The sequence below is a fragment of the Gopherus flavomarginatus genome, chromosome 4, assembly GCF_025201925.1.
Source record: "Gopherus flavomarginatus isolate rGopFla2 chromosome 4, rGopFla2.mat.asm, whole genome shotgun sequence".
NCBI lineage: Eukaryota > Metazoa > Chordata > Testudines > Testudinidae > Gopherus > Gopherus flavomarginatus.
Window position 1 is genome coordinate 127,789,930 of NC_066620.1, and position 23,405 is coordinate 127,813,334.

A 23,405-nucleotide genomic window follows, 5' to 3' on the forward strand; every position below is an offset into this window, starting at 1 on the left:
ATCGGGGGTGGGGGATTTTTTTTTTTTTTTTTTTTTGCTCTGCTGCTATTTTTTTCCCCTCTGCCCCCACCCTGCCCCTTTGCATGCCAATATTTGACTTGGTCACCCTAATAAAAAAAAACAGTTACTAGAGGCATTAGTTGGTGTTGGTTCTGCTTTGAGCAGGGGCAGGGCCGGCACTACGATTTAGGCAACCTAGGCAATGGCCTAGGGGGCCAGAATTTTTGGGGGGCGCTATTTTGCTGGGGGGGGGGGCGACACGTGGGTCCAGTGGACTTACTGCAGTCGTGCCAGTGGATGGTCTGCTGCTGGAAAGGCTCCGGTGGAGCTGCTGCAGTCATTTTGGCGGACGGTGCACTTGTCTAAAGGCTCCGGTGGAGCTGCCGCAGGCATGCCTGTGGCAGGTCCACCGGAGCCTTTAGACCAGTGGACTGCCCGCCGGCATCACTGCGGCAGCTCCATTGGAGCCTTTCCAGCAGCGGACCGTCCGCCAAAATGACTGCAGTAAGTCCACCGGGGGGCCGCGAAATGGCCGTCCGCCTAGGGCGTCAGAAACCCTGGCTCCGCTCCTGAGCAGGGGACTGGACAAGATGACCTCCTGAGGTCTCTTCCAACCCTAATATTCTATGATTCTATACAACATCCAGTGATGCAAGCGATCCATATTACAACATGACCTCAAAGGTCTAGTTATTCTAACCTGATTGGAGAAAGATAGAATAGAAGGGCAACAGTTTTTCAGGATATGAAATAATCTGTGTAAAAAGACTCAACAAAAATTAAATTTCTGGCTTTAGCTACAAGAGAAAGGGTAAAAGAAAATAGGCAAATGCCTAATAACATCATTAGGAATAGTAAAGAGAGTCTAAGGCCTGGTCTACACTGTGGGAAGATCAATCTAAGATACGCAACTTCAGCTACGAGAATAGATAACTGAAGCTGACATATCTTAGATCAAATTAAAATTACTTCGTGTCCTTGCGGTGCACTGCGGCTCCCCTGTTGACTTTGTTATCGCCTCTTGCCGAGCTGGAGTTCAGCAGTCGACGAGAGAGTGATCGGGGAGCGATTTATCATGTCTACACTACACGCAATAAATCGATCCCCGATAGATCGATCGCTACCCGCTGATCTGGTGAGTAGTGTAGACGTACCCTGAGAAAGCTGCTAAGCAGCTCCAGAAAGTTGTTGATAACCTTTTCTTACTCTTTTCCCAGTCCACAATCACTGCTATGCAGATGAATGTTACATGAATGAGAACTGGTCATAAACTTGCTGATGTCACGCATGATTACATTATAGATGTACAGATGGGTAACATCAGCAAAGAAGCCCCAACAGCCAATCAGAATTCAGCTGTAAAGTTATGTATAAATGCTACAAGAGCTCTGCAGGCTATAGCTATGTGACTTTAATTTATATCAATGGAAGTTGCTGGCAAAGTTCTTGGGGAAAAAAAGTGTACCCCTTAACTGTAATATAACTAGGGTAACCATTTGGCTATTCATTCGCTAGCAATATCCTGTTATATATTGTTCTGCCAATAGGATTCATACTTTACCATCTATATTTTTAGATGCCCCAGTTGTGCACTGGAATGAAGGATTTTTTTATTTTAAACTAAGTGCTGAATGCTTTCATTTCGTATTACTAAATAAGAGAAAATATTTATAGACAAACAAGCACAAAATATCTTCTAAGCAGTATAGTGCTTTCCCCTCCTATTCCAGCTTGTTTTCTGGCACATAAAATTCTAGACTACATACTAACTTTTCTAGTCTGATACCGGATACTCTTTATCCCAGACAAACTTATAACGTGTGCCACTTGTGCAGCAGTTTATTCTAGGTTTCAGAGTAGCAGCCGTGTTAGTCTGTATCCACAAAAAGAACAGGAGTACTTGTGGCACCTTAGAGACTAACAAATTTATTTGAGCATAAGCTTTCGTGGGCTACAGCCCACTTCTTCGGATGCATAGAATGGAACATATATTGAGGAGAAATATATACACATATAGAGAGCATGAAAAGGTGGGAGTTGTCTTACCAACTTTGAAGGCTCCAATACTACAGCATCATACACATTGCAGGTAAAGTTTACATACAGACACACCTAAGATGCTGAAATTTAAGCTGCATTTGATTTATAGCTACTATGTAAGCACCACTGTCGAACAGAAAATATTTTGATTCACAGTGGAACTCAGACTTGTTTCCACTGATCACTTCCAACATGCACCATCTAGCAGCATTTTCCAAATCAAATGTTAATGTTCTCACCCGGGGACAAGTCCTTCCTGATCTGCTCAGAGGACTTTATTATTCTACTTGCACACCTTCTTTAACTATTCATAACAACTTTTGCCATAAAGCAGTATTCTGTATCTACATATCCATCAGCTGAAGAGTATGACATTATGCAAACTGTGGAGTTTCTCACGGAAGTATCCTCTTGACATTTATATTATTTCTAGTGCTATAGATATTCCACAAAAATCAGCATCCAAAGTCCCACAGGATTCCGCAATTTCCCGAACAGCACCTTGGGGAGTCAACACTCTTTATTTCTATATTTATATCTGACACATGGTGGAGTGGCTCCATCTGCTGCTTTATTCGTACACACCAAACCCTTTTCTGTAGAAAAGCATAATACTAAGGAACTAAAATAAAGAAAAGCGATGCTACATTATGCATGACAGTACAGTGAAATTAACGTTTGCAGTGTTGTTGTAGCTGTGTTGGTCTAGGACAGTAGAGCGACAAGGTGTTTGAAGGCCAGAAAAGGGGATTCAGGAAAAAAATATTTCAGGATGTGGTCCTCATCAAGTATGTGTTTTAACTGTTTAATGATACTCCATATAGGTTCCAGTGTTGGGTGGCAGGTGGCAACTAGGGGTGTGCGATTTGAGGGTTTTTCCCCCTTCAAAACAACTCCCCAACCTTGCCATGCTCATCATAGCAAGCAAGCTCCCCACAGACCAGGGCACACCAACTCAAGCCAGCACTAGACCCTGCCAGAACAACGGATAAAAAACCTGGACACATCTCCACTGCTACGATGATCAACCTTCTGCCCCACACACCTTTCAAGATCCATGGGTCCTACACATGCCTATCACAACATGTGGTGTATTCCACCCAGTGCACTAAATTCCCCTATAACTACTATGTGGCAGAAATGAGACGATCACTATGCTCTCAGATGAACTTACACAGAAAAATGATAAAAGGAAAAAAACCTGTATCACATCACTATGGGCAAAAACACTTCTCACAAAACAATCACTCCATAGCTGAGCTCTCAGCCTTTATCCTCAAATGAAAACGGCCCAACACCTTCAAAAGACGTCATAACTTTGGAGTTAACATCATAACTTTGCTAGACACTAAAAAATCCTGGTCTTAATACAGACACTGGATTTATGGCTTATTACAACAATTTGTAACCCACTAACCTCCCTTTTTTGCCCTATGACTGCAGAGGTGTTAATGGGCCACTTCCATTGAATGGTCTGTTGGAATATGTGTTAACTACTTATGCTAAACAATCTGCAACACTTTGGGTATGTCCACACTGGAATTAAACACCCATGGCTGGCCCAGGTCAAAGGGCTATAAAACTGCCAGCCACTAGTGTTGATTTACAGTGTACATACTCTTAGAGTTCCTTTTCCAGATGTGAAGAAGGGCTCTGTGTAGCTTGAAAGCTTGTCTGGCTCACCAGCAGAAGTGGGTCCAGTAAAAGATATTACCTCACCCACATTGTCTCTCTAGTGTAATTAATGGCCATCATTTGCCCAACTGTGCATAAAATGAAAGTGAACACTACAAATAAATGATGTTATCTAGAGACATGCTATGTGATTTAGTTACTAAGAAACAAAACCATGATTCAGCCTTGCAGATGGGGAGGGAAGAAGGAGGGAAAGACTTAAATCTTAATAGGTGTAGTTTTAGTAAAATAATTGATATGACAGCTGTTCAGGAATTAAGAAGCTTCTTTAATTTTGCACATTTTCAGATGTGCAGATTGAGTAGACACTACTAACTTATTGAATTCATTGATCATGGTATCAGGACCTAGTACTACAAATTTTAAAATTTCCAATCAATGTCCTTGACATTAAAGTACTGTAGACTGTTTGGGGGAAAGATTGTCTATTGTTTGAATGAAATCAAGAACTGTGTAGAAATAAGATCATTACTTATTCCTTATCTGAGTTTTACTTACGTAAGAGAACTTATATTAGATTTTAAATAAGAATCGCCCACAGACAAGACAGTGGTTTCATTACAATATATATTTGCAATATTGTAAAAATCAAAATAGTCTCCCCTCCTATGCCTACTTGATTTTGTTAATTGGGAACTATCCAAATCTTTAAAGAAAGGGAATATTTTTCCACAGGATATGAAGATCCTTACCAAGAGCAAACTCAGCCTTCAAATACGATTTATAACTTCTCCTTAATACTGTTAGTTCCATTCATTCCACCACCAAATTGTTTTCTGTAAGCATACAGTGACTCAGCCAACAATGACAGGTTTCACAGTGGTAGCTATGTTAGTCTGTATCAGCAAAAACAATGGGGAGTCCTTGTGGCACCTGAGAGACTAACACATTTATTTGGTGTAAGCTTTCGTGGGCTAAAACCTACTTCATCAGGTGCATGGAGTGAAAAACACAGTAGGCAATTATAAATATACAGCACATGAAAAGATGGGAGTTGCCTTACCAAGTGGGAGGTCAGTGCTAACCCCCCACTTGGTAAGACAACTCAAGTCTTTTCCTGTGCTGTAATATATATACCTCCTACTGAAATTTTCACTCCATGCATCTGATGAAGTAGGTTTTAGCCCACGAAAGCTTATGCCCAAATAAATGTGTTAGTCTCTCAGGTGCCACAAGGACTCCTCGTTGTTTCAACCAACAATGTATCTTCCTTCTCTCCTAAAGACTTTACAATCTACTTGCATAACTCCATTCAAATCCTAGTGAAACTCCCCTCCCTCTCCCCTGAATACTTCTTTTTAAAAAGATTTCTAGAAGTATTGTTGCAGCAGCTATCATGGATAATAGTAATTTCTGTAACATATTTACTTCCTATTTCTCCAAGTTATGTGCTCAGCAGGTTTAGGTCCCTTCTTACACCTCTGTAAATCATTAAGGGGCTGATCCAGAGCCTACTGAAACCAACAGGGGGTCTGTCCACTGACTTCAGTGTGCTTTAAATTGGACCTAACCCTATTATGCATTTCATCACCTGTGTGAACTATTAATTCTTAAGGTCAGAAGATCACTCTAAAGGATTTATTGATAGAAATCTTTTCATGATTCATCTCTTAGTGGTGAAGGAGGCATTTTCATTTGGCTCCCACACGTAGCATAGGACACAGACAGTTAACTGCACACTTCTCAACAAGCTACCACAGGAAAAAAAAGTTATTTTACGTGAAACAGACTAGTAACAATGTCTGTTTAGATAGGTCTCATTCAGTATGTTTTAGCAAGGCAGAAACCACATCAAAAACACCTCTCTCAGCTAGAAATCAGGGCTCGTGGTACACACAAGTTTCATCTGTGGTATCAAACACCCAGCCCACACACTGAATCCAGATTGCTCAATATATGTATAGAGCACACCTGACATATTCAGATTATGCAGACTCTAAGCTTTCATTTTAAAAAAATGAATGAATGAATATATTCTTAGCCCACACAGTTGGGGCGATAAATTTCCAAATGTAAACCACTGTGGAAGTCTTCATGAACCTGCAAATAGATAGGCTGAAACAAAGAGTCAGTAAGCAACTCCCATGTGCCTTCCTCCCATTCATCTCATTGCAGTGTTAGCTGTCGAGCCTAATGAGTGAGCACTCCAGTGAGGGAAGGAATGATATATTAACTATTTCAGTGCTGATCACTATAGTAGACAATTGGTGGAAGAGGGTAATGGGAAGGTTGGGTAAATATTTGTCTAGACTCTATACTACTCTGCCTTAGGTATTTTATGTTTCTTTTATACATGGGTCAACTGAAGCACAGAGTCTGTAAGTGACTTGGGCAAGTTCACACCAAATGATCAGTTCTGCAGGGGGTAGAACCCAGGAGTCTTATCCCCGGTTCTCTAACCACTAGAACTTGCAATAATTTAAAGACACTGATCTTTGTAGACATTCTACTAATTAGTATTTTCATTTCTATTTTGTTTTCTCTCTGTCAGCCAAAATGCTGACAAGCTATGAACCTGCAAACACTGCACTAATGATTGTATTGTGTGTCTTAGGTTTACAGGGAAGGGGAGAACAAGGACCTCCTGGTCTACCAGGTCCTGCTGGCCCAAGAGGACAACCAGGCCCAGCAGGGCCACCAGGCTATGGAAATCCAGGTCCTCAAGGTCCACCAGGGCCCCCAGGCCCACCCGGATTTTCTGCTGTTGGAAAGCCAGGCTTACCAGGTTTACCAGGAAAACCAGGGGAGAGAGGATTAAATGGTGAAAAAGGAGACATTGGACCTGCTGGTCTCCCAGGATCAAGAGGGCCACAAGGGCCTCCTGGAATTCCTGGTCCTGCTGGAATCTCTGTTGCTGGCAAGACAGGAGAACAAGGGCCACCAGGAGCACAAGGGCCGCGGGGTGTCCCCGGAGAAAAAGGTGAGGCAGGTATTCCTGGTATAAACGGACTAAAGGGAGAAAATGGATATGGAGTTCCAGGTCACCCAGGAGACAGAGGGCTCCCAGGCCCCCAAGGCCCCCCAGGACCCCCTGGACTTGCTGGGATAGGGAAGCCTGGTGAAAATGGGTTTCCAGGTCAGCCAGGTGTGAAAGGTGATCGGGGTTTACCAGGTGCACCAGGACCGGCAGGCATCCCAGGTTCCCAAGGCCTTCCTGGGGAACCTGGAGCAGCAGGAATTGGAAAGCCTGGAGCAAATGGACCACCAGGATTGCCAGGGATTCCTGGAGCTAAAGGACTGCCTGGACCCCCGGGCATGCCTGGATCCCCAGGTCTTCCAGGGTTTGGAAAGCCAGGTTTGCCAGGGATGAAAGGACATAGAGGACCTGAAGGCCTTCCCGGTGTTCCAGGAATCAAAGGAGATGAAGGCCCAGCTGGAGTTCCAGGAGAACCAGGACCATCTGGACCACCTGGAAATATGGGTCCTCAAGGACTTAGAGGAATACCGGGTGAAAATGGCCTACCTGGGCCTAAAGGTGAAGTAGGACCTGCAGGGCTTGCAGGATACCCAGGAGCTAAAGGTGACAGAGGCCTACCAGGATTACAGGGAAAACCAGGATATCCCGGGGAGCAGGGTCTTGCTGGTCCTAAAGGACCTCCAGGTTTACCAGGCCCAAAAGGGGACAATGGTCATGCAGGGCCACCTGGCCTACCTGGTCCAATGGGTGCACCAGGATTTAAAGGAGCACCAGGATTTAATGGTGAGCCAGGCCCAAGGGGACCTTCTGGAATACCTGGTATAAGAGGTCCAGTTGGGCCACCAGGTATTCCAGGTTTTCCAGGCAGTAAAGGGGAACCAGGGGCACCAGGATTACCCGGTCCAGCTGGCATTGCTACAAAAGGTTTAAATGGACCTATGGGGCCACCTGGGCTCCCAGGCCCAAGAGGCAACAATGGAGAGCCTGGGTTACCAGGCCCTCCGGGTCCACCTGGTCCTCCTGGACAAGCAATACTCCCACAGATGCCAGATGGTTACATAAAAGCAGGAGAGAGTCAAGGCCTCATAGGAATGCCTCTTATGAAAGCAGGAGTAAATCAAGGTCTAACTGGAATGCCAGTGTCAGCTTTCTCTGCCATTCTCTCCAAAGCCTACCCTGGGGCCACTGTGCCCATCAAATTTGATAAAATCTTGTACAACAGACAGCAACATTATGACCCCAGAACAGGAATCTTCACATGTAGGATCCCAGGACTTTACTATTTTTCTTACCATGTACATGTAAAAGGAACAAATGTTTGGGTCGCACTCTACAAAAATGGCTCACCAATCATGTACACTTATGATGAGTACAAGAAAGGATACCTTGACCAAGCTTCTGGAAGTGCTGTCATTGATCTCATGGAAAATGATCAAGTCTGGTTGCAGTTGCCCAATGCAGAATCTAATGGCTTGTATTCCTCTGATTATGTTCACTCCTCTTTTTCAGGATTCTTGTTTGCTCATATATGATAGTATCCCACCTTAGCTCTGCTAATATTGCCTCTTTCAGATAATTTTAATTGGACTATGCTGTGACACCTATGACTGGTCATACAAATTATCTGGCACAAAGGGGAAGTGAGGATGATAGGGTAGGGGAATTTGTTTCAAAATTAAGCTTCAGGGTAACTTTATGCATTTTTAGAAGTATGTCAGAGCTTTATTTGCAGAAACTTTGTAGTAAAGGCAAGTCAGCTGTCCTGCTGAATACAACATTAAACATTATGGTAATAGATGATATAGCTCTTCTTTGTTTTACATTTTCTTAATCAGTATTTCTAAGCTGATTTTATATTTTAAATGTACTCTTAAGCCTTCAGAAAGTAATCATTCCAGATTACTACATATTTATCTCACTGAAACAAAGACATTATTTTAAATTAATCAGTCACAGAAGTTTAGTGTGTTCATAACAAATGTTTCAAGAGATTGCTTTTAGAGAAAGGGAACACTACTTTACTTAGTTATAACAACAATAGACATGTTTATGAAGTTTCATCAACTTAAAAATATGTTTCCAAAGATTTTAGGCATAACAAAGGATTTTATATCTTACTAAGGTACTGATTTCGCTGGAGGGATCTCTTAAAATTAGTTCATCAAATAGAAGTAAAGAAAGAGAAAATCACTTGTCCAGCTATTTGCAAGAGAAGGGGTTTTGTTCCTTTAAAGGCTCTCTGCAATAAGGGGGGTGAAGGAGAAAGGTTACAGGGATGGACAGAAAGGACAAGGCAACTTTGGAAGCAAGTTTTTTGTACTATAATAATTAAATGTAAATATCTATTTTAGATAAGGGTGATCTTTTGAAGGATTTATTTAAAAAAAACTATATGTCTGAAGAGCCAAGCTTTTAAGGCTAAAGATGAATACTCAGATTGTGAATCTAGAAGTCTGTGCAATGATTTTTTAGAAATGTGATTTTATAATCTGCAGCAACACACTAATGCAATATTTTAAAGCAAATTTTAAACTAAGGTGCTGTAGACTAACTAATATTCTGAGTATATGTTACAACTGTTTTTGTCAATAAATTCAGAAACTGGCATTATAGATCTGCAACAAAACACAGGCATTCATGCATATACTAAATTTAAAATAGCTTTATCACCTGAAATCATTAGAGGCAGTCTCTTACCCACACTGTTTTTCATGCACAGTAAGTTTATTTCTTTAAAAAGCATATATCTTTATTATTAGTTCCCAATTAATGAAAATTGGGAATGTGCATTATTCAATGACATATCTGAGACATTCCTAGCAGAGCTAATTAAATCAGCCAACAGATCACACTGTCATATTTACTGTTCACATGTATATTTAATGTTTCATTAATTTGTTGGATACAGCATTCATCATTCTAATATACAGTACTCAGCACGGAAGTTATTGGTACATAGATGAGCAAATCAACTAAGTTAATATTTTTAATGGTTTTTGTTGTTGTTGTTTGTTGTTAAATGTACAAAATAGCCATGTAACAATGTGATCAGGCTTTTGTTCATATAAGATTCTTCTGTCCATGCATGGCTCTCAAAGAAGAGTATGCATCAGAGAGGCTTGTCAAATAAATCTGAAAAACTGATTTTACTGTTTATTTTAAGCTGAAGGTTGCTTTTACACCGATGCTTTGACAGTGTTACTCTTACTAAAAGCTAAAAATCCATGTTTTACCATTTTTTGATTATGTTATTTTTTTATGAAACCAAAGTCAGTGACTGTATTAATTTGAAACCAGCATTATTTTTCTTCTTTTCTAAACACTTCTATTTTGTTTTCCAAATTTGATAAAACTTAGGTATTAATAAAAAAGTGAAGTTCATCTTTAAATTGGTCTGTTATTAAGTCAACATGTATTATTTTATAAATTGTAATAAATTATTATGCAACAGCTTTGCAAAATTCTAGTCATTCCTTTGCCTACAATGAACAATGCTTCTGGAAGAATCAAATAAGATTTATGCTACAGTGGCCAAGCAGACTTAGTGAGCGTGTTGGTAAATTTTCACAATAGTTTTGCAAGGCTGAATGGCAACATAATAGGCACTAAACACAATACCCAAATGCCACATAAATTCTCCTTCCTCTTGAGCCAAACTGAAAATTCTACGCACACTGGCCTTTTTGATTAATCAGCCTGGTCTTTTCTCCTCATATTCCAATATAATTCATGAACAGATTCCAATTAGGTTCACCACTTTTCTATACAACAAATGATTTAAATATGTAATCCTCTTGTGATAGATCATTAATCTGCTTGACTTCTCAAAGCATCTTTCCAGCATTTCAAGAGGCTATATTTAGTTGCCAATACATTAAATTTATTTGGCACTTCCATAGAAAGTGCTAACAGCCACAGTGTAGTGGATATGGGAAACCTTCCATTGGCAAGTACAAATGATCTTCGGACAATGGTTTCGCAATTACTTTATATTGAAGTAAAACATGCTGAAATTTGCCAGCATGTACCTCACAAATCTAATTACTGGTAGTTACTTTTTTTTTTTAAAGTAGGGGGAGAATGGTATTAAGTAGTACTATTGAGAGTACATTTTATGAAATCTTAATCTCCATCAGTGTTAGAACAGACATCCCTATGAGACGAGTAACTTGTTACCCACTTACCTCTTCATTCATCCAATGGACATAAACACTTGGGCTTGCTTTATAGGAGTTTAGATCAGTGATTCCCAAATTTGTTTCACCTCTTGTGCAGGGAAAGCCCCTGGTGGGTCGGGCCAATTTGTTTACCTGCCGTGTCCGCAGGTTCGGCCGATCGTGGCTCCCAATGGCTGCGGTTCGCTGCTCCAGGCCAATGGGATCTGCTGAAAGCGGCGTGGGCCGAGGGATGTACTGGCCACCGCTTCCCGCAGCTCTCATTGGCCTGGTGCTTCACCACCCTCCTAGTGAAATAGTTTTTGGGAAGGAATTTTCCTCCAGGGCAGATTGGCAGAGGCCCTGGGGATTTTTCACCTTCCTCTGCAGCATGGGGCACGGGTCACTTGCTGGAGAATTCTTTGCACCTTGAAGTCTTTAAACCATAAGTTGAGGACTTCAATAGCTCAGAGGTTTGTTACAGGTGGGTGAGATTCTGTGGTCTCCATTTTGCAGGAGGTCAGACTAGAAGATCATAATGGTCCCTTCTGACCTTAAAGTCTACGAGTCTATAATATCCAACCTAGACCTCCCCCACTGCAATTTGAGACCATTGCTCCTTGTTCTGTCATGTGCCACCACTGATAACAGCTAAGCTCCATCCTTTTTGGAACCCCCCTTCAGGTAGTTGAAGGCTGCTATCAAATGCCCCCTCACTCTTCTGCAGGCTAAATAAGCCCAGTTTCCTCAGCCTGTCCTCATAAATCATGTGCCCCAGACCCCTAATCATTTTCATTGCCCTCCGCTGGACTCTTTTCAATTTGTCCACATCCTTTAGTGGGGGGCCCAAAACTTGACACAATATTCCAGATATGGCCTCAGCAGTGCTGAATAGAGGGGAATAATCACTTACCTCAATCTGCTGGCAGTGCTCCTATTAATACAGCCCAATATGCCGTTAGCCTTCTTGACAACAATGTTGATTCATATTCAGCTTCTCATCGACTGTAATCCCTAGGTCCTTTTCTGCAGAACTGCTGCTTAGCCAGTCAGTCCCCAGCCTGTAGCAGTGTATGGGATTCTTCCATCCTAAGTGCAGGACTCTGCACTTGTCCTTATTGAACCTCATCAGATTTCTTTTGGTCTAATCCTCCAATTTGTCTAGGTCACTCTGGACCCTCTCTCCCCTCAGCTTTGCTAAAGTCAGGATATATCATGTCCACCACTTTCCCCATATCCAGAGAGCCAGTTATCTCACCACAGAAGGCAATCAGGTTGGTGAGGCATGACTTGCCTTTGGTGAATCCATGTTGACTATTCCTGATCACCTTCCTCTCCTCCAAGTGCTTCAAAATGAATTCCTTGAGGTCCTTAAATTTATTTCATTTAAATTAGTACAACAGTCCAAGGAGGACTGTTGTAAAAGAGAAGTATGTGTGTACTAAAATAAACACTGCCACTGATAGGATTATGAAAGATCAAGCTTTCAGTCACAAAATATGTACATTCATCTGTTTGTACACAGAGCCCCCCTACTTTAATACACAAATAGGTATTTGCACATGGAAACATGTAACTTGCAGGCACAATTTTGGAGATCAATTTGGAAATTTGGCCTTATGTGTGCAGCTCAATGCTATCTAAAGAAGTTCTACTGCACAGAAATTTACATAATCAACACCATTTAGAAGCAAAGCCTTGTGCAATACAAGATTCTTAATGCAAATTCTGCAGAAGTATGATAGCTAATGAAAAGTGTATTTTTCTTCCTATGTGTTTGCAATGAATGATCTTGCTGAAAATAGTGTATTTGAATGAAGATTTCCTTGATTCCCTAAAGGTTCTCACAAATTTCCAATATCACATCATGCACCCAATGGAAGATATAAGCTAGAAGATATAGAAAGGTATATTTATGAACATCTGGTCATTATTTGTGAAACACATTCTGGCATCATCCACTTGCAACACTAAACAGTTATTTTGCTTAGAACCACTCTACCATGGAATGCATTTTTATTTCTAATGAAAATCAATTTGAGTAACAAAGCAAATGTAGAAGTTTCTGCTTCAGTAAATATATAAATAGGATTGGACAGATTAGATTTTTATTGGTAAATGACAGGAAATGGTGATCTCCCCATAGAGACACAAACCTATGAAAAAATATTTGCCTGTCTATACATTTTGATTTTCATCGACTGGAAAGTAAGTAAAATGCTGCTTGAGAATTGAGAGACTGATTAAGAATATTTACTTTGTATATTTTTACATGTGATGTTGACAATTTGTGATGTAATGGTTATAGAGTTTTAAATTTTGAATCTCAACATTTACTGCCATTAAATAATTATTGTCTGATTCCCCATAATTTCCTGCAACTATGAAAATTTAAACCAATATGAATAAAAATGCTTAAAACCCACAATTTTGCACAACTGTGAAAATTTAGATCAAAATTTTTAAAAAATATCTTAAAAATAAACACATATTATCTGTGAAATTATTTAAAAAAAATTGAATTCTGCCAAGCCTATAAATATTTTCAGCCTACCGTAGTAAGTGTGTTTTGAATTAACTTGCCTACCTTTAAAAGCTAAGGTTTTATAGTTATACTGTATAGCAGCAATCACATCCTTCCAAAAGTTGTATTTTGTCTGTCTGACATACTGTAAGAGTAATAAATAAACAAACAAACATACAGGTCAGGTATCAGTTTTTACATGAGCAAAAATAAAGTGAACGTCATTAACAAACAACAATTATTTGAAAGCAAAGTGTTACGGCTTGGGACTCACGAGATCAGGATTCATCAGGTGGCTCTGCCAGACTGTGAGCCATCTTAGACAAGTCACGCAGGTCCAGATTTTTAAAGGTATTTAGGCATTGCTCAATTCAGCATTGCTACTCCTTTCTGACTTAGGTCTGGTCTACACTACAGACCTATAATCGGTATAACTATATCACTCAGTGGGGTTAAAAATCCACACCCCCGAGCAATGTAGTTACACTGACCTAGCCCGCCCCCCCTCCCCAAGGTAGACAGCGCTATGTCAGTGGGACAGCTTCTCTAGCCAACACAGCTAATACCTCTCGGGGAGGTAGATTAACTAAGCCAACAGGAAAGCTCTCTCCCATCAGCTTACAGCATCTTCATTAAAGTGCTACATCTGTGCAGCTGCACCAATACAGCATTTTAAGAGTAGACTTGCCTTTATAAGCCCGAGTCTTATTTTCAAATGTGACTTAGGCACTTAGGAGTCAGTGATTGTCAACTAAACTTAGGGCATGGCTAAACTTACAGATGTAGACTGCCAAGAGTTAAACCGACCCTTGGAGACACCAGCAGGGAAATCGCTACCATGTGTTCACACTGTCTTCCTTGTGACAGTAGAGCATGTCCGCATTAGCAGCTCTTGCAATGCCACAGAAAGCAGTGCATTGTGGTAGTTATCTCAGTGTACAAGTGGCTGCAGCATGCTTTGGAAAAGGTTTGCAATGCCTAATGGGGCAAGCACAGCATCACATGATGCAGGTTTCGCAATCCCATTGTTCCATGGGCGTCCTACTAGCTTGCCAGCTGCTTTTCAAATGAGGAGGTGAGGAGTGTGAGAAGGAGTGTGTTGTGTGTATGTGGGAGGAGAGATAGTGTGTTTGGGGGGACAAAGTGTGTCAGCATGCTCTCTTGTAAGTTCAGACAGAGGCAGGGAGAAGGGGGAAACCAGACATCAGCCCCCACGCCCCGCCCCCTCTCTCTCACAAACACACAAACACCTGTCTCTGCAGCAGGAGCATTCCACAGTAATGGTTTGCTTTGTGTCCTGGAGGAGATAAGCATGCCAGAAATGGAGCTTTGAAAGGGGATATCCACATGCCTGCAGCTGAGTTCAAAACAATGACCAGAGTGACCACTTGACTTCAGGGGATTATGAGATGTTTCCATAAGCCAATCACAGCGCAATAATGCAACACATCGTCCACACTGACACCCCGGTGCTGCAGCCCAGGAACTGGAAGCTCTATGGCTCTCATGGAGGTGGATTACCAGGAGCGCTCCAGCTGCAGGGTGGACACCTCAGGAGTTATAGAGCCCGGGACTGATTTAATGGGCTTTAACTTGCAAGGGTAGGTAAGATCCTAGAGTCCCTTTTCCAGATCTGAAGAAAATCTCTTTAGCTTAAAAGCTTGTCTCACTCACCAACAAAAGTGGGTCCAGTAAAAGATATTACCTCACCCACATTGTCTCTCTGGTGAAATTAATGGCCATCATTTGCCCAACTGTGCATAAAGTGAAAGTGAACACTACAAATAAATGATGTTATCTAGAGACATGCTATGTGATTTAGTTACTAAGAAACAAAACCATGATTCAGCCTTGCAGATGGGAAGAGAAGGAAGGAAGAGGGAAAGGATGAAATCTCAATAGTTGTAGTTAGTAAAATAATTGATATAACAGCTATTCAGGTATTAGGAAGCTTCTTTAATTTTGCACATTTTTGAATATGCAGATTGAGTAGACATCACTAGCTTATTGAATTCATTGATCATGATATCATGACCTAGTACTACAAATTTTATTGTTTCCAATCAATGTCGTCGACATTAAAGTACTGTAGACTGTTTAGAGAAAAGATTGTCTATTGTTTGAATGAAATCAAGAATGGTGTTGTGATACAGCATGGCCAGAGGGCAGCAGGAGAGTGTTAGCAGGAAGCCTTATTCCCTGCAAGGGGAGGAAGGTTTGCTATAGATTAACTAGAGCACCTGAAGCCAATTGGAGCACCAGCAGTCAGTCATGTGATAAAACCCCCCTGCTTCAGTCAGACAGTGTGCGAGTTGGAGCAGAGAGCAGTTTGAAGGAGTTGAACAGAACAGTTTTGAAGAGAGAAAAAAGGAAAGTTTGGAGGAGTGCTGCGGTGGGCTGAGAAATCCAAAAGAAACTCTAGGTAAGGGGCACCTGGCTTGTGTAGAAGGAGGGCAAGAAGCCCCTTCACAAGCTGAAGGGCAGGAGAGGGAAGTAGCCCAGGGGAAGGAACCGCTAGTTCAAGTGGTTCACCACAAACCTCAGGGCCCCTGGGTTGGGACCTGGAGAAGAGGGCGGGCCCAGGTCCCTCCCTCTCCACTCCCCTCCTCAAGGACACTAGTGGGGTAATTACAATACCAGTTCAAAGGCAAGCAATGGTGTCCTGATCCTTCCCCAAAGAAGAGAAAGCGCGAGACCCAGCATAACAGTACCGGCAATTTGCCACACGTGGTGTCAAGCGTGGGATCTGCGCGGTGGGGACTTAGTCCAGGGTTAGGCAAAACCCTCCCATCCTTAAGATGGACGATGTGATCAAGGCCCTTATACAAGCCACCCCGGCCCAGCAGGAGGCTACCCGGGTCCAAGCAACCGCCCAACAGGAGATGACTGGAATGCAGCAGGAGATCAATCATCTGTTGATGAGTCAGGCTGCTCAGGACCGAGCCCTGCTGAAAGACCTGGTGAACCAGATGGAGCAGAATCGCAACTGCGAGGGGACCCGAACCGTACGGGCTAGCCATTGCCTACAGAAAATGACACAGGAGGATTATGTGGAGGCATACCTCCTGGCTTTTGAAAGAGCAGCCCTGCGGGAGGCCTGGCCCCGAGATCAATGATCTGGTATCCTTGTCCCATTCCTGTGTGGGGAAGCCCATAAGGTCTACTACGATATGGCTGCAGAGGCTGCAGCAGATTATTCCCAGCTGAAGGCAGAGATCCTGGCCAGGTTCAGAGTAACAACGGCATTGCGAGCCCAGAGGTTCCATGAGTGGCGATATACGGAGGACAAGACACCCCGATCACAACTGTTTGACCTGATCCACCTGACCCAGAAATGGCTACGCCCTGAGGCCCTTAGCTCTGAGAAGATAGAGGTACTGGTATTGGACCGGTATATGAGGGGGCTACCACTAGGTCTTGGGTTGACCAGAATGATCCCTCTACCTATGATGAGTTGGTCTCCCTCGTGGAAAGACAGCTGGCAGCCTGTGAACTGTTCCAGACCCCAGGCGGGGAGACACATCAATCCAGGAAGCCAACCCCAAACCCAAGGCCCTGGGCTGTCGAGAACTGTAACCGGGAGGAAAGACACCAAGGAATGGCTCGAGGCCAGGAAGGGATCTGGGGGTTTGGGAAGAAAGGTGGGGGGCCAGCCAAATAGCCCCAGGCAGAGGGTGACAACTGGAATAAGGGGGCAGTGTTATTCGTGTGGGGAATTGGGGCATATAGCAGCCCAATGCCCCAACAAGGAAGAACCTATGCAGTATAATCTGGGTGATTACGGGGAGCGATGTGGCCTAATTGGCCTGGTAGGGGTCACAATGACCTCACATGGATATACTAGACCAGTAAAAATGAATGGTAACTGTATTTAGCATTAGTTGGTCTGTTCCCACCAACTTCCCTGAGACCATAGCATTAATAGATTCTGAGAGTGCTGTCACGCTGGTCTCGGGGGAGTTGGTGGGAACAGACCAACTAACCCAGGCCAAAAACACAGGGGTAACGTGCGTACATGGCACCGTGAATTTTTACCCTACAATTCTGGTACGGATTGAGATCCAGGGGAATACTACCAGGGTTTCTGCAGGGGTGGTCCCCAAGCTCCCCTATCCTGTTTTGATTGGGAGAGACTTCCCCGGGTTTGAGAGCTTACTTACCCCAATAGAGCCAGGGGAGGGTAGCAACCCCCAGGCTGAGATGGAGGCAACTACAGATATCCTCACCCCAATGTTTGCCAAATTTGCTCCAGAGTTATTCTCATCCCCTGGAAAACCCCAAAGGTCTAGGCGAGAACGAAGGGCAGATAAAAGATTAGGGACCAGGATTCTAGCAGAGAATCAAAAAACTTCCCTTGTGGGTAGGCAAACCCGCTCAGGAGACCAGGAGATAATTCAGGCCAAGGAAGACTCGGAAGCGGTTCCTAGCCCAAGTGGGAGCACCCCAGGGGGAAGAGTAGAAATAGGCCCCCTAGAATTAGGTCAGTTCGGTACTGCACGTGAGACTTTTGGGCAGGACCAGGCCGAAGATCCATTATATGCGAACGTGAGGGAGGAGGTAGTGGAAGTAAATGGTGTGCCTGTGGAAGGAAAAATCAAAGGCCCAAGGCCATATTATGTGCTCAGACACAATCTTTTGTACAGGCTAGAGCAAATACGAGGGGAAGAAGTAGAGCAACTCTTAGTCCCACGGGAACACATGAGGGCAGTACTAGAGTTAGCTCACAGTCATCTATTTGGGGGACATCTAGGGGTAGACAAGACCCTGGATAGAATCTTAAGAAGGTTTTATTGGCCAGGGATACGTGCAGAAGTCCAGCGTTATTGTGCCTCCTGCCCTGAATGCCAGTTGCATAGCCCCCGACCTCACTTGCGGGCCCCATTAGTACCTTTGCCTATTATTGACGTCCCTTTCGAGAGGATAGCCATGGACATAGTGGGCCTATTAGAAAAATCAACACAGGGCCATCGAAACGTACTAGTCATCCTTGACTATGCCACGCAGTATCCAGAGGCCATTCCTTTAAGAAACTCCACGTCCAAGGCAATAGCAAAAGAACTACTACAGGTTTTCACCAGAGTGGGCATCCCTAAGGAGATCCTGACAGACCAGGGAACCCCGTTCATGTCAAAACTAATGAAAGACTTATGTGCTCTGCTCCGCATCCAGGCCATACGGACCTCAGTCTACCATCCACAAACAGATGGACTGGTCGAGCGATTTAATCGTACCCTTAAAAGTATGATCCGGAAGGTGGTAGCACAGGATGGAAAAGACTGGGATACCCTTCTACCGTATCTAATGTTCGCTATACAGGAAGTCCCCCAGGCATCCATGGGTTTTTCTCCCTTTGAACTATTATATGGACGCCACCCATGCGGGATATTAGATATCGCCAAGGAAGATTGGGAGGAACAACCCAACCCAGGAAAGAATGTCATTGAGCACGTAACACAGATAAGAGAGCGAATAACTTGAGTAACCCCGATAGTACGGGAACATTTGGAAAAAGCACAAGAGGCGCAGCGGACATATTACAACCGTCGGGCGAAAGTATGGAGATTTCAGCTGGGGAAACGGGTGATGGTGTTAGTACCGACAGCAGAAAGCAAACTTCTAGCCAGCTGGCATGGAACATATGAGATAGTGGAAGCCATTGGGGAAGTGAAGTATAAGGTTAGACAACCAGACCGCTGAAAGCCAGAGCAAATCTACCACATCAACTTACTGAAGCCCTGGCATGACAGAGAGATGTGTCTGGCCATTCGAGGAGCTCTACCTCAGACAGATGACCCACAGGGACAGGTAAAGATATCTCCTGAATTAACCCCAGAACAATGAACAGAGGTCATTGAAATGATCCACCGGAACCAGGACATATTCTGTACACAACCGGGCCGAACGACACTAGTCCAACATCATATTGTCACCAGCCCCGGAGTAAGGGTGATGATAAGACCATACTGAATACCGGAAACTAAAAGGGAAGAAATTAGGATGGAAGTGAAGAAGATGCTGGAACTCGGGGTCATTGAAGAATCCCACAGCCAGTGGTCCAGTCCGATTGTCCTAGTCCCCAAGCCTGATGACACCCTGAGGTTTTGTAACGACTTCCGGAAATTGAATGAAGTATCCCACTTCGATGCCTACCCGATACCATGCATTGATGAGCTAATTGATCAGTTAGGCAAGGCCCGATACCTAACCACTCTGGATCTGACCAAACAATATTGGCAAATTCCCCTGGCCAACGATGCCATGGAAAAGACTGCTTTCTCTACACCCGATGGCCTGTTTCAATACGCTGTCCTCCCTTTCGGACTTCATGGGGCCCCTGCAAGATTCCAAAGACTTATGGATAAGTTATTGCAAGCCAAGCCCATGCCAAGTATACCGCCGCCTATCTGGACGACATAGTCATACATAGCCCTGACTGGGAAACGAACCTAGAAAAAGTAGAAGCAGTGCTGGAAGCCTTGCAAAAGGCCGGTCTCACTGCTAACCCTCTCAAGTGCGTGATAGGACTAGCTGAGGCCAGACACCTCGGGCATGTAGCAGGGAGAGGTTTGGTAAAACCCCAGTGGAACAAAGTGGAGGCAATACAAGGTTGGCCTCGACCAATCCGCAAAAAGCAGATCAGAGCATTTTTAGGGATAGTAGGATACTATCGGAGATTCATCCCTCATTTCGCCACAAGAGCAGGGCCATTAATGGATCTGATAAAAGCTCGGGGCCCCGAGATAGTAAAGTGGACTGATGTGACAGAAGAAGCATTTGCAGATTTACGGACAGTCCTATGCTGCCATCCAGTACTCATTGCCCCAGACATCGAGAAGGAATTCATCCTACAAACAGGTGCCTCGGAGGTGGGGCTCGGTGCCGTCCTTTCCCAGATGGTAGGGGAGGAGGAGCACCCCATCTTGTACCTCAGCCGGAAGCTCCTCCCCAGGGAACAAAAGTACGCTGTTGCCGAAAAGGAATGTCTGGCGATAAAACGGGCTATGGAGACTCTCCGCTACTATCTCCTGGGGCAGTGGTTTACTCTTGTGATAGACCACGCCCCGCTCCAGTGGATGCACAGGAACAAGGAGAGGAAAGCCAGAGTGACGAGGTGGTTCCTCTCTCTGCAGCCTTTCCATTTTCAGGTCCAGCATAGAGCTGGAAGCCAACATGGCAACGCTGATGGCCTATCACGACAGCACTGCCTCTCGTCCCAAGTAGCCCAACCCCTTGGTGTTGAGCAGGGGGCGGGGGAAATATGTGATACAGCATGGCCAGAGGGCAGCAGGAGAGTGTTAGCAGGGAGCGTTATTCCCTGCAAGGGGAGGAAGGTTTGCTATAGATTAACTAGAGCACCTGAAGCCAATTAGAGCACCAGCAGTCAGCCATGTGATAAAACCCCCCTGCTTCAGTCAGACAGTGTGCGAGTTGGAGCAGAGAGCAGTTTGAAGGAGTTGAACAGAACAGTTTTGAAGAGAGACAAAAGGAAAGTTTGGAGGAGTGCTGCGGTGGGCTGAGAAATCCAAAAGAAACTCTAGGTAAGGGGCACCTGGCTTGTGTAGAAGGAGGGCAAGAAGCCCCTTCACAAGCTGAAGGACAGGAGAGGGAAGTAGCCCAGGGGAAGGAACCGCTAGTTCAAGTGGTTCACCACAAACCTCAGGGCCCCTGGGTTGGGACCTGGAGAAGAGGGTGGGCCCAAGTCCCTCCCTCTCCACTCCCCTCCTCAAGGACACTAGTGGGGTAATTAAAATACTGGTTCAGAGGCAAGCCATGGCGCCCTGAACCTTCCCCAAAGAAGAGAAAGCGTGAGACCCAGCATAACAGTACCGGCAATTTGCCACAGTGTAGAAATAAGATCATTACTTATTCCTTATCTGAGTTTGACTTACATAAAAGAACTTACATTAGATTTTAAATAAGAATTGCTCACAGGCAAGACAGTGTTTTTATTAAAATATATATTTGCAATATTGTAAAAATCAAAATATTCTCCCCTCCTATGCCTACCTGATTTTGTTAATTGGGAACTATCCAAATCTTTAAAGAAAATAAATATTTTTTCATAGATATATCTTCATATATTCATATCCTATCTCATAGAACTGGAAGGGCCCCGGAAGGTCATCCAGTCCCGCCCCCTGCCTTCACTAGCAGGACCAAGCATTGATTTTGCCCCAGATCCCTAAGTGGCCCCTTCAAGGATTTAACTTACAACCTGGGTTTAGCAGGCCAATGCTCAAATCGCTGAGCTATCCCTCCTCCTGCTTGAAGATCCTTGCAAAGACCAAACTCAGCCTTCAAATGTGATTTATAACCGGGGCGGCTCCAGGCCCCAGCACGCCAAGCATGTGCTTGGGGCGGCAAGCTGCTGGGGGCGCTCTGCTGGTCGCCGGGAGGGTGGCAGGCAGGCTGCCTTTGGTGGCATGCCTGCGGAGGGTCTGCTGGTCCCGCGGCTCCACAGCGGACCCTCCGCAGGCACGCCTGCGGGAGGTCCACTGGAGCTGCAGGATCAGCGACTGGCAGAGCGCTCCCTGCAGCATGCCGCCGTGCTTGGGGTGGCGAAATGTCTAGAACCGCCCCTGTATACAACTTCTCTTTAACACTATTAATTCCATTCATTCCACCACCAAATTGTTTTCTTTATAGCATACATTCAGCAAACAATATATCTTCCTACTCTCCTAAAAGACTTTACAATCTACTTGCATAGCTCCATTCAAATCCTAGTGAACCCTCTCACCCCAGTTACTACTTTTTTAAAAGATTTCCAGAAGTATTGTCACAGCAGCTGTCACTGATAATAGTATTTGTACAGACAAGAACCCCCCATAAAAAAAAATACGCTCACCATTCCTAGAAGGATCTATCTAGGAACTGACAGCAGAAGTGTCTCTGCTGATCTCAATTGCCATGTTAGGATATAGGGAGAGAAGCAGTTTCCTAAATACCTGAATCCCAGAGCATTAGAGATTGTAATTAGTCCCTTGAAATACACCCAGAATCAAACAAGCAGTCAGTACACACCACAGAGGAAAGATGTTCCCATGTTCATAATGACCAGTCACAGAAGGTAAACGGCAGCGGCATGCAGGCAATATGGTCTGAAATAGTTTTATTTTTTTAAGCTACTCAATAAAGCTTAATGTTTGAGATATAGTGTTGCTGTATTAAACAATGAATTTTTGTAGCAGTGTTGCAACCTCTCAACACTTTGGTTGGCATGGCTTTTGATATAATGGTTAACAAGATTTCAAGGGACTGCCTTTGAGATCTTTACCTGTTACCTCAAATTTGTATTCAGATGGGAATAAAGACCCATTCGTAATGCTACAGGACTATATAGAGCTAGAAAAATCAATACTTCGGCAGTTAATACGAACTTAATGTCTACTACTCCAAACATGGATTTGCATGAGGGCCCTATACATAGTCTGCTGCTGGGTCTTGGGGGAATGACGGGTTTTTATTTATTTTGCTTTGATAGCCAGCAATTTACAACCTATCAGGATATCCTTCATGCATCACTTCCAGGTCGTACACCAGCAGCTGAGCAGTGCTGCTGTAGAGAGTTCATTATCCTACACTGGCTTTATATTCCAGGGATTGGAAAGTTTCAGTGCTGTAGTTTTTTAACTTGAATTTTATTGACTTTTTTCAGCAAGTTGACCCAATAACGATATACAATATGAAAACATGATCCAGTAGCTAAGTAACATAATTTCAAATTCTGAATAATCACCACCAACTCAATTATACATAGCAGGTTCCCCGGCATACCGTGAACACATACAGTGAGATGAAGAATGATCCAGTAGTTAGGGCACTAGCCTTGGACTTACAAGATCTGGGTTCAATTACCTGTTCAGCCACAGCTCGCCTGTGTGACCTACAGCAAGTAATTTATTCTCTCTGCTTCAGTACATCCCTACTTAACAGGGATGTTGTGAGGGTAAATACATCAAAGATTGTGAGGCACTCTGATACTATGGTAGTCTGATAATGGGTACTCTTCCTTTAAACAGAGATAAAGCTCAGAAGAGATTAAGTATCGCAGCAGGGCTGCGGGGGGAGGGGG

At 43.7% G+C, this 23,405-nt stretch overlaps 2 protein-coding genes across 2 annotated transcripts in view; one reads left to right on the forward strand and one right to left on the reverse strand.

Moving 5' to 3' along the window:
- COL10A1 (collagen type X alpha 1 chain) overlaps positions 1-8,521 on the forward strand; it is a 94,143-nt gene extending 85,622 nt beyond the window's left edge. Inside the window, exon 3 of the mRNA XM_050949605.1 lies at positions 6,290-8,521. Within this exon, the coding sequence (XP_050805562.1) occupies positions 6,290-8,184 (1,895 nt within the window). The 3' untranslated portion in view covers positions 8,185-8,521. The remainder of the gene's footprint in view (positions 1-6,289) is intronic.
- The window catches only part of NT5DC1 (5'-nucleotidase domain containing 1), a 278,111-nt gene that overhangs the window by 222,520 nt on the left and 32,186 nt on the right, over positions 1-23,405 (reverse strand). The window contains 1 exon segment of the mRNA XM_050951616.1: positions 13,394-13,475. Within this exon segment, the coding sequence (XP_050807573.1) occupies positions 13,394-13,475 (82 nt within the window).